Raw genomic sequence first — 15,472 nt, forward strand, 5'->3', positions numbered from 1 at the left:
AATGTACTGGCAGGTCTGGTATGTGCAGGCAGGTCTGGAATGCACTGGCAGGTCTGGAATGTATTGGCAGGTCTGGAATGTACGGCTACTCTGGAATGCACTGGCAGGACTGGAATGTACGGCTACTCTGGAATGCACTGGCCAGTCTGGAATGTACTGGCAGGTCGGGTATGTAGGGCTACTCTGGAATGCACTGGCAGGTCTGGAATGCACTGGCAGGTCTGGAGTGCACTGGCCATGTTTGGAATATACAGGCTGCTCTGGAGTGCACTGGCAGGTCTGGAATGCACTGGCCAGTCTGGAATGCACTGGCAAGTCTGGAATGCACTGGCAGGTCTGGAATGTACGGCTACTCTGGAATGCACTGGCCAGTCTGGAATGTACTGGCAGGTCTGGTATGTGCAGGCAGGCCTGGAATGCACTGGCAGGTCTGGAATATTTTGGCAGGTCTGGAATGTACGGCTACTCTGGAATGCACTGGCCAGTCTGGAATGTACTGGCAGGTCTGGTATGTAGGGCTACTCTGGAATGCACTGGCAGGTCTGGAATGCACTGGCAGGTCTGGAGTGCACTGGCCATGTTTGGAATATACAGGCTGCTCTGGAGTGCACTGGCAGGTCTGGAATGCACTGGCCAGTCTGGAATGCACTGGCAAGTCTGGAATGCACTGGCTGCTCTGGAATGAACTGGCAGTTCTGGAATTCAGTGGTTGACAATGTGCTAGAGGCCGATTGAACCGAGGCATTTAAAGCGAAATTGGATTGTGATCTGAAAAGGGAGAACATGCGTCAGTATGTGGAGCTGGCAGGAGAATGGCACTGATGAATTGCTCATTAAGAGCTAGTGCAGGCCTGATGGGCCGAATGGTCACCTTCTGCGCTGCAGCAATTCTGTAAATCTTTGATTCTGTGATCACCATTCTCCAGTTTCCTATCTCAAATCTAAGTAGCTGGCTGGCATCGTCATCTATCCTGAGCCAATTGTCGAAGCCGGAAGGTCAATTTAAACGGTCAGAACTGAGCTGAGTAGATATGTGTCCGGGATGTTTCCAGAGATATAACCTAGCTGCTCAGTGAAGGGTCATCACAGCCGTGATCTGAGTGAGGAAGCGGGGCTCAGTGACCGGCTGCTGGCGACACAGGGATTTCAGTGTTGCATTTTCCCACAACCTGGTTATTTCAGGCAATGGACAGCTAGCTGACAAGAAATAGACAGACGGATGTTACAGCGACCAAGAGTGAAATGTGCGAGGTGCAGCAGTTACAAAGATGTCCAGTAACAATTCACGGTCTAATTGCTGTTGGCATACTGCTGGTTAGTTCGGGCAGCGCAGGGAGGAGTCAGCGGAAGTTGCAGAGAGAGCCCTCCTCCTGGCCACTTCCTGGTTGCAGTGAGTGGCAGTGTCAGCGCTGGCAGCAGGCACTGGCAGTGTTGGCACTGGTTGCAGTGAGTGGCAGTTTTGGCGCTGGGAGCAGGCAGTGGCAGTGTTGGCTCTGGGAGCAGGCACTGGCACTGTGTGAGTAGCCATGCTGCCCTCTCTGCCCAGCTGCAGTGTGTGCTGCGGGCTGCTGGCTCTGCTCTGCCCCCCCGGCTGTCAGTCAGTGTCACCTCCCAGCTGGCAATCCATCGACTCCCGCCCCCTGCCCCCCTGGTATGACCAGGCCAAGTTCGGCATCTTCATTCACTGGGGGGTCTTCTCCGTGCCCAGCTTCGGCAGCGAGTGGTTCTGGTGAGTGAGGGAGGGAGTGGGGGACTGAGTGAGTGAGGGAGTGAGTGGGGGACTGAGTGAGTGAGGGAGTGAGTGAGGGACTGGGTGAGTGAATGAGTGAGGGACTGAGGGAGTGAGTGAGGGACTGGGTGAGTGGGCAGCGATGTGCAGCAACAATGATCAACAATAACACTTCCTCCTCTCGCTGTAAACCTCCCACTGTCTCTGCTTTACTTCCGCCTCCATCACAGCTCCTGTGTTACTTCCGCGTGGTTGGGTTTGTGGTTCACACCGGGATTATCCCGGGAAATTCCCGCCCTGCCAAATGCAACAGCCCAGAGGGCAGAGCTTACTGCTCATTGTCCAGTTGGGGTTGATGGTCACTCACTGTGGTTGATGGTCACTCACTGTGGTGAGGTTGGGTTTGATGGTCATTCGCTGTGGTGAGGTTGGGGTTGATGGTCACTCACTGTGGTTGATGGTCATTTGCTGTGGTGAGGTTGTGGTTGATGGTCACTCGCTGTGGTTGATGGTCATTCGCTGTGGTGAGGTTGGGTTTGATGGTCACTCGCTGTGGTGAGGTTGGGGTTGATGGTCACTCACTGTGGTTGATGGTCACTCACTGTGGTTGATGGTCACTCACTGTGGTTGATGGTCACTCGCTGTGGTGAGCTTGTGGTTGATGGTCACTCACTGTGGTTGATGGTCATTCGCTGTGGTGAGGTTGGGGTAGATGGCCATTCGCTGTGGTGAGGTTGTGGTTGATGGTCACTCACTGTGGTGAGGTTGGGGTTGATGGTCACTCGCTGTGGTGAGGTTGGGGTTGATGGTCACTCACTGTGGTGAGGTTGGGGTTGATGGTCACTCGCTGTGGTGAGGTTGTGGTTGATGGTCTCTCTCTGTGGTTGATGGTCACTCACTGTCGTGAGGTTGGGGTTGATGGTCACTCACTGTGGTGAGGTTGGGGTTGATGGTCTCTCGCTGTGGTTGATGGTCACTCACTGTGGTGAGGTTGTGGTTGATGGTCACTCACTGTGGTGAGGTTGGGTTTGATGGTCACTCGCTGTGGTTGATGGTCACTCACTGTGGTTGATGGTCACTCACTGTGGTGAGGTTGTGGTTGATGGTCACTTGCTGTGGTGAGGTTGGGGTTGATGGTCACTCACTGTGGTGAGGTTGTGGTTGATGGTCACTCACTGTGGTTGATGGTCACTCGCTGTGGTGAGGTTGGGGTTAATGGTCATTTGCTGTGGTGAGGTTGGGGTTGATGGTCACTCACTGTGGTGAGGTTGGGGTTAATGGTCATTTGCTGTGGTGAGGTTGGGGTTAATGGTCATTTGCTGTGGTGAGCCTGTGGTTGATGGTCACTCACTGTGGTGAGGTTGGGGTTAATGGTCATTTGCTGTGGTGAGGTTGGGGTTGATGGTCACTCGCTGTGGTTGATGGTCACTCACTGTGGTTGATGGTCACTCGCTGTGGTGAGGTTGGGGTTGATGGTCACTCACTGTGGTGAGGTTGGGGTTGATGGTCACTCACTGTGGTGAGGTTGGGGTTGATGGTCACTCACTGTGGTGAGGTTGGGGTTGATGGTCACTCACTGTGGTGAGGTTGTGATTGATGATCACTCACTGTGGTGAGGTTAAGGTTTGTGGTCATTTTCCATTAACAGTGTCTATAGGTGGAAATGGCCACACCATGCACCACCGTCTGGCAGAATTAATAGCACCTGTATTATTTGTGTTTTTATTTCAGGTACTACTGGCAGAAAGAAAAGTTGAAACCCTATGTGGAGTTTATGGAAAGAAACTATCCTCCGGGGTTTACCTACGCGGACTTTGCTCCCATGTTCTCTGCTTCCTTCTTCGATGCAGCAGAATGGGCTGATGTCCTCAGTGCCTCAGGGGCTAAGTATATCGTCTTGACCTCCAAACACCATGAAGGTAACGGACTATTCAATACACCGGCTTTAGACCCATTACCGAAATGGAGCAATCCACCAAAAATGGAGCGAATTGGTTCGAGATTGGCATAGAAGCTGCAAGGATCAAATGTGCAACTGGTCATAACTTTAATTTGAAGCAGAGTTTATTCTTATTTCCCAATTCTGCATCATCAGGTGGAATTTATATTTTGTTTTTCTGTAAGATAATTTTAAAGGGACCGCAGGAGCAGGGAGTCCTCCAATCAGCTTCTGGTTTATTATTTATTCATTTGTGGTATAAAGGCAGCTCTGTCTAGGTCCATCCCTGTCTGGGTCCATCCCTGTCTCGCTCCATCCCTGTCTGGGTCCATCCCTGTCTCGCTCCATCCCTGTCTCGCTCCATCCCTGTCTCGCTCCATCCCTGTCTGGGTCCATCCCTGTCTCGCTCCATCCCTGTCTCGCTCCATCCCTGTCTTGGTTCATTCCTGTCTCGGTCCATTCCTGTCTCGGTCCATCCCTGTTTCGGTCCAATCCTGTCTCGGTCCACCCATGTAACGGTCCATCCATGTTTCGCTCCATCCCAGTCTCGGCCCATCCGTGTCTTGGTCAATCCGTGTTTTGGTCCATCCCAGTCTCAGTCCATCCCTGTCTGGGTCCATCCCTGTCTGGGTCCATCCCTGTCTCGGTCCATCTGTGTGTCGGTCCTTCCCAGACTCGGTCCATCAGTGTTTCGGTCCATCCCTGTCTCGGTCCATCCCTGTCACGGTCCATCCCTGTCTTGGTCCATCCCCGTTTCGTTCATTTCCTGTCTGGGTCCATCCCTGTCTGGGTCCATCTCTGCCTGGGTCAATCCCTGTCTGGGTCCATCCCTGAATCGGTCCATTCTAGTATCGGTCCATTCCCTGTTTCAGTCAATCCTTGTCTGGGTCCATCCCTGTCTGGGTCCATCCCTGTCTGGGTCCATCCCTGTCTGGGACAATCCCTGTCTGAGTCAATCCCTGTCTGGATCAATCCCTGTCTGGGTCCATCCCTGTCTCGGTCCATCCCTGTCTCGGTACATCCCTGTCTCGGTACATCCCTGTCTCAGTTCGTCCTTGTCTGGGTCTATCCCTGTCTCAGTCCATCCCTGTCTGGGTTCATTCCTGTCTCGGTCCATCCCTGTCTCGGTCCATCCATGTCTCGATTCATCCTTGTCTCGGTCCATCCATGTCTCGATCCACCCCTGTCTCGTTCCAGCTCTGTCTCCATCCATCCCTGCCTCGGTTAATTCCTGTCTCGATCAATTCCTGTCTCGGTCCATCCGTGTCTCGGTCCATCCGTGTTTCTGTCCATCCCAGTCTCGGTCCATCCATGTCTCGATCCATCCGTGTTACGGTCCATCCCAGTCTCGGTCCATCCCAGTCTCGGTCCATCATTGTCTGGGTCCATCTTTGTCTGGGTCCATCCTTGTCTGGGTCAATCTCTGTCTGGGTCCATCCCTGTCTGGGTCCATCCCTATCTGGGTCAATCCCTGTCTAGGTCCATTCCTGTCTGGGTCCATCCCTCTCTGGGTCCATCCCTCTCTGGGTCCATCCCTGTCTGGGTCCATCCCTGTCTGGGTCCATCCCTGTCTCGGCCCATCCCTGTATCGGTCCATCCCTGTCTGGGTCCATCCCTGTCTGGGTCCATCCCTGTCTCGGTCCATCCCTGTCTCGGTCCATCCCTGTCTGGGTCCATCCCTGTCTCGGTCTATCCCTGTCTCGGTCCATCCCTGTCTCGGTCCATCCTGTCTCGGTCCATTCACGTTTCGGTCCATCCCTGTCTTGGTCCATCCCTGTCTTGGTCCATCCCCGTCTCGGTCCATTCATGTCTCGGTCCATCCCTGTCTGGGTCCATCCCTGTCTGGGTCCATCCCTGTATTGGTCTATCCCTGTCTCGGTCCATCACTGTCTGGGTCCATCCCTGTCTGGGTCCATCCCTGTCTGGGTCCATCCCTGTCTCGGCCCATCCCTGTATTGGTCTATCCCTGTCTCGGTCCATCCCTGTATCGGTCAATCCTGTCTCGGTACATTCACGTTTCGGTCCATCCCTGTCTTGGTCCATCCCTGTCTTGGTCCATCCCTGTCTTGGTCCATCCCCGTCTCGGTCCATTCATGTCTCGGTCCATCCCTGTCTGGGTCCATCCCTGTCTGGGTCCATCCCTGTATCGGTCAATCCCTGTCTCGGTCCATTCACGTTTCGGTCCATCCCTGTCTTGGTCCATCCCTGTCTTGGTCCATCCCCGTTTTGGTACATTCATGTCTCGGTCCATTCATGTCTCGGTCCATCCCTGTCTGTGTGCATCCCTGTCTGGGTCTATCCCTGTCTGGGTCCATCCCTGCCTTGGTCCATCCCTGTCTGGGTCCATCCCTGTCTGGGTCCATCCCTGTCTTGGTCCATCCCTGTCACAGACCATCCCTGTCTTGGTCCATCCCTGTCACAGACCATCCCTGTCTTGGTCTATCCCTGTCTGGGTCCATCCCTGTCTCGGCCCATCCCTGTATCAGTCCATCCCTGTGTCGGTCCATCCCTGTCTCGGTCCATCCCTGTCTGGGTCCATCCCTGTCTCGGCCCATCCCTGTATTGGTCTATCCCTGTCTGGGTCCATTCCTGTCTGGGTCCATCCCTCTCTGGGTCCATCCCTCTCTGGGTCCATCCCTGTCTGGGTCCATCCCTGTCTGGGTCCATCCCTGTCTCGGCCCATCCCTGTATCGGTCCATCCCTGTCTCGGTCCTTCCCTGTCTCGGTCCATCCCTGTCTGGGTCCATCCCTGTCTGGGTCTATCCCTGTCTCGGCCCATCCCTGTATTGGTCCATCCCTGTCTTGGTCCATCTCTGTCTTGGTCCATCCCCATCTCTGTCCATTCATGTCTCGGTCCATCCCTGTCTTGGTCCATCCCTGTCTGGGTCCATCCCTGTCTCGGCCCATCCCTGTATTGGTCTATCCCTGTCTCGGCCCATCCCTGTCTGGGTCCATCCCTGTCTCGGTCCATCCCTGTAATGGTCAATCCCTGTCTCGGTCCATTCACGTTTCAGTCCATCCCTCTCTTGGTCCATCCCTGTCTTGGTCCATCCCTGTCTTGGTCCATCCCCGTCTCGGTCCATTCATGTCTCGGTCCATCCCTATCTGGGTCCATCCCTGTTTCGGTCCAATCCTGTCTCGGTCCACCCATGTAACGGTCCATCCATGTTTCGCTCCATCCCAGTCTCGGCCCATCCGTGTCTTGGTCAATCCGTGTTTTGGTCCATCCCAGTCTCAGTCCATCCCTGTCTGGGACCATCCCTGTCTGGGTCCATCCCTGTCTGGGTCCATCCCTGTCTCGGTCCATCCGTGTGTCGGTCCTTCCCAGACTCGGTCCATCCGTGTTTCGGTCCATCCCTGTCTCGGTCCATCCCTGTCACGGTCCATCCCTGTCTCGGTCCATCCCCGTTTCGTTCATTTCCTGTCTGGGTCCATCCCTGTCTGGGTCCATCTCTGCCTGGGTCAATCCCTGTCTGGGTCCATCCCTGAATCGGTCCATTCTAGTATCGGTCCATTCCCTGTTTCAGTCAATCCTTGTCTGGGTCCATCCCTGTCTGGGTCCATCCCTGTCTGGGTCCATCCCTGTCTGGGACAATCCCTGTCTGAGTCAATCCCTGTCTGGATCAATCCCTGTCTGGGTCCATCCCTGTCTCGGTCCATCCCTGTCTCGGTACATCCCTGTCTCGGTACATCCCTGTCTCAGTTCGTCCTTGTCTGGGTCTATCCCTGTCTCAGTCCATCCCTGTCTGGGTTCATTCCTGTCTCGGTCCATCCCTGTCTCGGTCCATCCATGTCTCGATTCATCCTTGTCTCGGTCCATCCATGTCTCGATCCACCCCTGTCTCGTTCCAGCTCTGTCTCCATCCATCCCTGCCTCGGTTAATTCCTGTCTCGATCAATTCCTGTCTCGGTCCATCCGTGTCTCGGTCCATCCGTGTTTCTGTCCATCCCAGTCTCGGTCCATCCATGTCTCGATCCATCCGTGTTACGGTCCATCCCAGTCTCGGTCCATCCCAGTCTCGGTCCATCATTGTCTGGGTCCATCTTTGTCTGGGTCCATCCTTGTCTGGGTCAATCTCTGTCTGGGTCCATCCCTGTCTGGGTCCATCCCTATCTGGGTCAATCCCTGTCTAGGTCCATTCCTGTCTGGGTCCATCCCTCTCTGGGTCCATCCCTCTCTGGGTCCATCCCTGTCTGGGTCCATCCCTGTCTGGGTCCATCCCTGTCTCGGCCCATCCCTATATCGGTCCATCCCTGTCTGGGTCCATCCCTGTCTGGGTCCATCCCTGTCTCGGTCCATCCCTGTCTCGGTCCATCCCTGTCTGGGTCCATCCCTGTCTCGGTCTATCCCTGTCTCGGTCCATCCCTGTCTCGGTCCATCCTGTCTCGGTCCATTCACGTTTCGGTCCATCCCTGTCTTGGTCCATCCCTGTCTTGGTCCATCCCCGTCTCGGTCCATTCATGTCTCGGTCCATCCCTGTCTGGGTCCATCCCTGTCTGGGTCCATCCCTGTATTGGTCTATCCCTGTCTCGGTCCATCACTGTCTGGGTCCATCCCTGTCTGGGTCCATCCCTGTCTGGGTCCATCCCTGTCTCGGCCCATCCCTGTATTGGTCTATCCCTGTCTCGGTCCATCCCTGTATCGGTCAATCCCTGTCTCGGTACATTCACGTTTCGGTCCATCCCTGTCTTGGTCCATCCCTGTCTTGGTCCATCCCTGTCTTGGTCCATCCCCGTCTCGGTCCATTCATGTCTCGGTCCATCCCTGTCTGGGTCCATCCCTGTCTGGGTCCATCCCTGTATCGGTCAATCCCTGTCTCGGTCCATTCACGTTTCGGTCCATCCCTGTCTTGGTCCATCCCTGTCTTGGTCCATCCCCGTTTTGGTACATTCATGTCTCGGTCCATTCATGTCTCGGTCCATCCCTGTCTGTGTGCATCCCTGCCTGGGTCCATCCCTGTCTGGGTCCATCCCTGTCTGGGTCCATCCCTGTCTTGGTCCATCCCTGTCACAGACCATCCCTGTCTTGGTCTATCCCTGTCTGGGTCCATCCCTGTCTCGGCCCATCCCTGTATCGGTCCATCCCTGTCTCGGTCCATCCCTGTCTCGGTCCATCCCTGTCTGGGTCCATCCCTGTCTCGGCCCATCCCTGTATTGGTCTATCCCTGTCTGGGTCCATTCCTGTCTGGGTCCATCCCTCTCTGGGTCCATCCCTGTCTGGGTCCATCCCTGTCTGGGTCCATCCCTGTCTCGGCCCATCCCTGTATCGGTCCATCCCTGTCTCGGTCCTTCCCTGTCTCGGTCCATCCCTGTCTGGGTCCATCCCTGTCTTGGTCTATCCCTGCCTCGGCCCATCCCTGTATTGGTCCATCCCTGTCTTGGTCCATCTCTGTCTTGATCCATCCCCATCTCTGTCCATTCATGTCTCGGTCCATCCCTGTCTTGGTCCATCCCTGTCTGGGTCCATCCCTGTCTCGGCCCATCCCTGTATTGGTCTATCCCTGTCTCGGTCCATCCCTGTATTGGTCAATCCCTGTCTCGGTCCATTCACGTTTCGGTCCATCCCTCTCTTGGTCCATCCCTGTCTTGGTCCATCCCTGTCTTGGTCCATCCCCGTCTCGGTCCATCCCTGTCTTGGTCCATCCCTGTCTGGGTCCATCCCTGTCTCGGCCCATCCCTGTATTGGTCTATCCCTGTCTCGGTCCATCCCTGTATTGGTCAATCCCTGTCTCGGTCCATTCACGTTTCGGTCCATCCCTCTCTTGGTCCATCCCTGTCTTGGTCCATCCCTGTCTTGGTCCATCCCCGTCTCGGTCCATTCATGTCTCGGTCCATCCCTATCTGGGTCCATCCCTGTCTGGGTCCATCCCTGTATCGGTCAATCCCTGTCTCAGTCCATTCACGTTTCGGTCCATCCCTGTCTTGGTCCATCCCTGTCTTGGTCCATCCCCGCCTCGGTCCATTCATGTCTCGGTCCATTCATGTCTCGGTCCATCCATGTCTCGATTCATCCTTGTCTCGGTCCATCCATGTCTCGATCCACCCCTGTCTCGTTCCAGCTCTGTCTCCATCCATCCCTGCCTCGGTTAATTCCTGTCTCGATCAATTCCTGTCTCGGTCCATCCGTGTCTCGGTCCATCCGTGTTTCTGTCCATCCCAGTCTCGGTCCATCCATGTCTCGATCCATCCGTGTTACGGTCCATCCCAGTCTCGGTCCATCCCAGTCTCGGTCCATCATTGTCTGGGTCCATCTTTGTCTGGGTCCATCCTTGTCTGGGTCAATCTCTGTCTGGGTCCATCCCTGTCTGGGTCCATCCCTATCTGGGTCAATCCCTGTCTAGGTCCATTCCTGTCTGGGTCCATCCCTCTCTGGGTCCATCCCTCTCTGGGTCCATCCCTGTCTGGGTCCATCCCTGTCTGGGTCCATCCCTGTCTCGGCCCATCCCTGTATCGGTCCATCCCTGTCTGGGTCCATCCCTGTCTGGGTCCATCCCTGTCTCGGTCCATCCCTGTCTCGGTCCATCCCTGTCTGGGTCCATCCCTGTCTCGGTCTATCCCTGTCTCGGTCCATCCCTGTCTCGGTCCATCCTGTCTCGGTCCATTCACGTTTCGGTCCATCCCTGTCTTGGTCCATCCCTGTCTTGGTCCATCCCCGTCTCGGTCCATTCATGTCTCGGTCCATCCCTGTCTGGGTCCATCCCTGTCTGGGTCCATCCCTGTATTGGTCTATCCCTGTCTCGGTCCATCACTGTCTGGGTCCATCCCTGTCTGGGTCCATCCCTGTCTGGGTCCATCCCTGTCTCGGCCCATCCCTGTATTGGTCTATCCCTGTCTCGGTCCATCCCTGTATCGGTCAATCCCTGTCTCGGTACATTCACGTTTCGGTCCATCCCTGTCTTGGTCCATCCCTGTCTTGGTCCATCCCTGTCTTGGTCCATCCCCGTCTCGGTCCATTCATGTCTCGGTCCATCCCTGTCTGGGTCCATCCCTGTCTGGGTCCATCCCTGTATCGGTCAATCCCTGTCTCGGTCCATTCACGTTTCGGTCCATCCCTGTCTTGGTCCATCCCTGTCTTGGTCCATCCCCGTTTTGGTACATTCATGTCTCGGTCCATTCATGTCTCGGTCCATCCCTGTCTGTGTGCATCCCTGTCTGGGTCTATCCCTGCCTGGGTCCATCCCTGTCTGGGTCCATCCCTGTCTGGGTCCATCCCTGTCTTGGTCCATCCCTGTCACAGACCATCCCTGTCTTGGTCTATCCCTGTCTGGGTCCATCCCTGTCTCGGCCCATCCCTGTATCGGTCCATCCCTGTCTCGGTCCATCCCTGTCTCGGTCCATCCCTGTCTGGGTCCATCCCTGTCTCGGCCCATCCCTGTATTGGTCTATCCCTGTCTGGGTCCATTCCTGTCTGGGTCCACCCTCTCTGGGTCCATCCCTCTCTGGGTCCATCCCTGTCTGGGTCCATCCCTGTCTGGGTCCATCCCTGTCTCGGCCCATCCCTGTATCGGTCCATCCCTGTCTCGGTCCTTCCCTGTCTCGGTCCATCCCTGTCTGGGTCCATCCCTGTCTGGGTCTATCCCTGTCTCGGCCCATCCCTGTATTGGTCCATCCCTGTCTTGGTCCATCTCTGTCTTGGTCCATCCCCATCTCTGTCCATTCATGTCTCGGTCCATCCCTGTCTTGGTCCATCCCTGTCTGGGTCCATCCCTGTCTCGGCCCATCCCTGTATTGGTCTATCCCTGTCTCGGTCCATCCCTGTATTGGTCAATCCCTGTCTCGGTCCATTCACGTTTCGGTCCATCCCTCTCTTGGTCCATCCCTGTCTTGGTCCATCCCTGTCTTGGTCCATCCCCGTCTCGGTCCATTCATGTCTCGGTCCATCCCTATCTGGGTCCATCCCTATCTGGGTCCATCCCTGTCTGGGTCCATCCCTGTATCGGTCAATCCCTGTCTCAGTCCATTCACGTTTCGGTCCATCCCTGTCTTGGTCCATCCCTGTCTTGGTCCATCCCCGCCTCGGTCCATTCATGTCTCGGTCCATTCATGTCTCGGTCCATCCCTGTCTGGGTCCATCCCTGCCTGGGTCCATCCCTGTCTGGGTCCATCCCTGTCTGGGTCCATCCCTGTCTGGGTCCATCCCTGTCTCGGCCCATCCCTGTATTGGTCTATCCCTGTCTCGGTCCATCCCTGTATCGGTCAATCCCTGTCTCGGTACATTCACGTTTCGGTCCATCCCTGTCTTGGTCCATCCCTGTCTTGGTCCATCCCTGTCTTGGTCCATCCCCGTCTCGGTCCATTCATGTCTCGGTCCATCCCTGTCTGGGTCCATCCCTGTCTGGGTCCATCCCTGTATCGGTCAATCCCTGTCTCGGTCCATTCACGTTTCGGTCCATCCCTGTCTTGGTCCATCCCTGTCTTGGTCCATCCCCGTTTTGGTACATTCATGTCTCGGTCCATTCATGTCTCGGTCCATCCCTGTCTGTGTGCATCCCTGTCTGGGTCTATCCCTGCCTGGGTCCATCCCTGTCTGGGTCCATCCCTGTCTGGGTCCATCCCTGTCTTGGTCCATCCCTGTCACAGACCATCCCTGTCTTGGTCTATCCCTGTCTGGGTCCATCCCTGTCTCGGCCCATCCCTGTATCGGTCCATCCCTGTCTCGGTCCATCCCTGTCTCGGTCCATCCCTGTCTGGGTCCATCCCTGTCTCGGCCCATCCCTGTATTGGTCTATCCCTGTCTGGGTCCATTCCTGTCTGGGTCCATCCCTCTCTGGGTCCATCCCTCTCTGGGTCCATCCCTGTCTGGGTCCATCCCTGTCTGGGTCCATCCCTGTCTCGGCCCATCCCTGTATCGGTCCATCCCTGTCTCGGTCCTTCCCTGTCTCGGTCCATCCCTGTCTGGGTCCATCCCTGTCTGGGTCTATCCCTGTCTCGGCCCATCCCTGTATTGGTCCATCCCTGTCTTGGTCCATCTCTGTCTTGGTCCATCCCCATCTCTGTCCATTCATGTCTCGGTCCATCCCTGTCTTGGTCCATCCCTGTCTGGGTCCATCCCTGTCTCGGCCCATCCCTGTATTGGTCTATCCCTGTCTCGGTCCATCCCTGTATTGGTCAATCCCTGTCTCGGTCCATTCACGTTTCGGTCCATCCCTCTCTTGGTCCATCCCTGTCTTGGTCCATCCCTGTCTTGGTCCATCCCCGTCTCGGTCCATTCATGTCTCGGTCCATCCCTATCTGGGTCCATCCCTATCTGGGTCCATCCCTGTCTGGGTCCATCCCTGTATCGGTCAATCCCTGTCTCAGTCCATTCACGTTTCGGTCCATCCCTGTCTTGGTCCATCCCTGTCTTGGTCCATCCCCGCCTCGGTCCATTCATGTCTCGGTCCATTCATGTCTCGGTCCATCCCTGTCTGGGTCCATCCCTGCCTGGGTCCATCCCTGTCTGGGTCCATCCCTGTCTGGGTCCATCCCTGTCTTGGTCCATCACTGTCTCAGACCATCCCTGTCTGGGTCTATCCCTGTCTCGGTCCATCCCTGTCTGGGTTCATTCCTGTCACGGTCCATCCCAGTCTCGGTCCATTCCTGTCTGGGTCCATCCCTGTCTGGGTCCATCCCTGTCTGGGTCCATCCCTGTCCGGGTCAATCCCTGTCCGGGTTCATTCCTGTCTCGTCCATCCCAGTCTGGGTCCATTCCTGTCTGGGTCCATCCCTGTCTGGGTCCATCCCTGTCTCGGCCCATCCCTGTATTGGTCTATCCCTGTCTCGGTCCATCCCTGTATCGGTCAATCCCTGTCTCGGTCCATTCACGTTTCGGTCCATCCCTGTCTTGGTCCATCCCTGTCTTGGTCCATCCCCGTCTCGGTACATTCATGTCTCAGTCCATCCTTGTCTGGGTCCATCCCTGCCTGGGTCCATCCCTGTCTGGGTCCATCCCTGTCTGGGTCCATCAGTCTTGGTCCATCACTGTCTCAGACCATCCCTGTCTTGGTCTATCCCTGTCTGGGTCCATTCCTGTCTTGGTCCATCCCAGTCTCGGTTCATCCTGTCTGGGTCCATCCCTGTCTGGGCCCATCCCTGTCGTCTGTCCAACCCTATTTAGGTCTATCCCAATTTAGGTCCATCCCTGACCAGCTCCATCGCTTGCCTTGACAGCCACTTTCTCAGGTTTACTATTTACAAAGAAGTTGGTGTGATAAAAGCAAAATGATGTAAATATTCAGTTGGTCTGGCAGCAACAGTGGAGATAAACAGAGATACTGTATCAGCTTGATGATCTCCTTTATGTGATTTATTTAGGCTTTACACTGTGGGGATCGAAGTATTCCTGGAACTGGAATGCCCTTGACTCTGGTCCTCATCGTGACCTTGTTGGAGAGCTGGCTGATGCTGTTCGAAACCGGACCCAGCTAAGATTTGGCCTTTACCATTCCCTCTTTGAATGGTTCAACCCGGCCTTCCTGCAAGATGCTGCAAATGTGTTTAAAACCAACAAGTTCCCCACCACTAAGAGCTTGCCTGAGCTGTATGAAATCGTCAACAAATACCGCCCGGAAATCCTGTGGTCTGATGGAGATGGAAATGCTCCTGACACCTACTGGAACAGCACCGGCTTCCTGGATTGGCTGTATAACCACAGGTACTGACGGGCCTGCGTACACAGGTGAACAATGGCTTGTACCAATTTGAACCCCTCTCACCTGGCAGGAACTCAGCCGGGACGGGATGTTAAAGAAAGGGTACTGACTACCCCTGCCGTAATCCCTTTCCCAATTCTGATCCCATGGCCTTTCCCTCTCTGATCCCACTCCCCACTCTGATTAATCGATAATCAGTGAGGGAATCCAGGGTTATGGGGAAAAGGCAGGAAAGTGGAATTGAGGATTATCTATTAATCAGGGTAGCGAAAAAATATTCATTAGCACCTCTCCTATCTCCTCGGACTCCACGCACAACTTCCCACTACTGTCCTTGACTGGCCCTACTCTTACCCTAGTCATTCTTTTATTCCTGACATATCTATAGAAAGCTTTCGGGTTTTCCTTGATCCTACCTGCCAAAGACTTCTCATGTCCCCTCCTGGCTCTTCTTAGCTCTCTCTTTAGGCCCTTCCTAGCTAACTTGTAACTCTCGAGCGCCCTAACTGAACCTTCACGTCTCATCTTTACATAAGTCTCCTTCTTCCTCTTGACAAGTGAATCAACTACTTTAGTAAACCACGGTTCCCTCGCTTGGCCACTTCCTCCCTGCCTGACAGGTACATACTTATCAAGGACATGCAGTAGTGCATCACACGATAATTCCTGGCAGCCAGAAATGTGACAACATTCAACTCTAGGTAAAATGAATGAAGGCTTTTGACAGGAAAAAGGGCTGAAACAGCAGGAGAATCACTATTGGCTCAAAGGACTTTATTTCTCCGAAGTAATGTCACATCATCATTGTTGTTTTTGGGCTATCTGTTTGCTGGAACCCAGATTCTGATATTTATCACAGTTTGTAACAGGACTCTGCAGCTGACACTCGAATCATGGGGCAGCACGGTGGTGCAGTGGTTAGCACTGCTGCCTCACAGCATCAAGGACCCGGGTTCAATTCTGGCCTTGGGTGACTGCCTGTGTGGAGTCTGCATGTTCTCCCCGTGTTTGTGTGGGTTTCCTCCGGGTGCTCCGCTTTCCTCCTACAGTCCAAAGATTTGCAGGGTAGGTGGATTGGCCATGATAAATTGCCCCCTAGTGTCCAGGGATGTGCAGGTTAGGTTACAGGGATGAATAGGTTACAGGGTGATTGCATTTTGGTGAGGGCTGGAC

At 55.1% G+C, this 15,472-nt stretch overlaps 1 protein-coding gene across 2 annotated transcripts in view; it reads left to right on the forward strand.

The window, feature by feature from the left end:
• The first annotated feature begins 1,375 nt into the window (after positions 1 to 1,375).
• The window catches only part of fuca2 (alpha-L-fucosidase 2), a 33,566-nt gene continuing 19,469 nt past the window's right edge, over positions 1,376 to 15,472 (forward strand). For both annotated transcript variants that reach the window (XR_011948728.1, XM_072514313.1), the window contains exons 1-3: positions 1,376 to 1,729; positions 3,461 to 3,648; positions 13,962 to 14,301. Coding sequence is in view for 1 of the 2 variants with exons in the window: in XM_072514313.1 (XP_072370414.1) it covers positions 1,527 to 1,729; positions 3,461 to 3,648; positions 13,962 to 14,301 (731 nt within the window). In the remaining variant the exon portion in view is untranslated. The remainder of the gene's footprint in view (positions 1,730 to 3,460; positions 3,649 to 13,961; positions 14,302 to 15,472) is intronic.

This window comes from Scyliorhinus torazame, chromosome 1, assembly GCF_047496885.1.
Source record: "Scyliorhinus torazame isolate Kashiwa2021f chromosome 1, sScyTor2.1, whole genome shotgun sequence".
Taxonomy (NCBI): domain Eukaryota; kingdom Metazoa; phylum Chordata; class Chondrichthyes; order Carcharhiniformes; family Scyliorhinidae; genus Scyliorhinus; species Scyliorhinus torazame.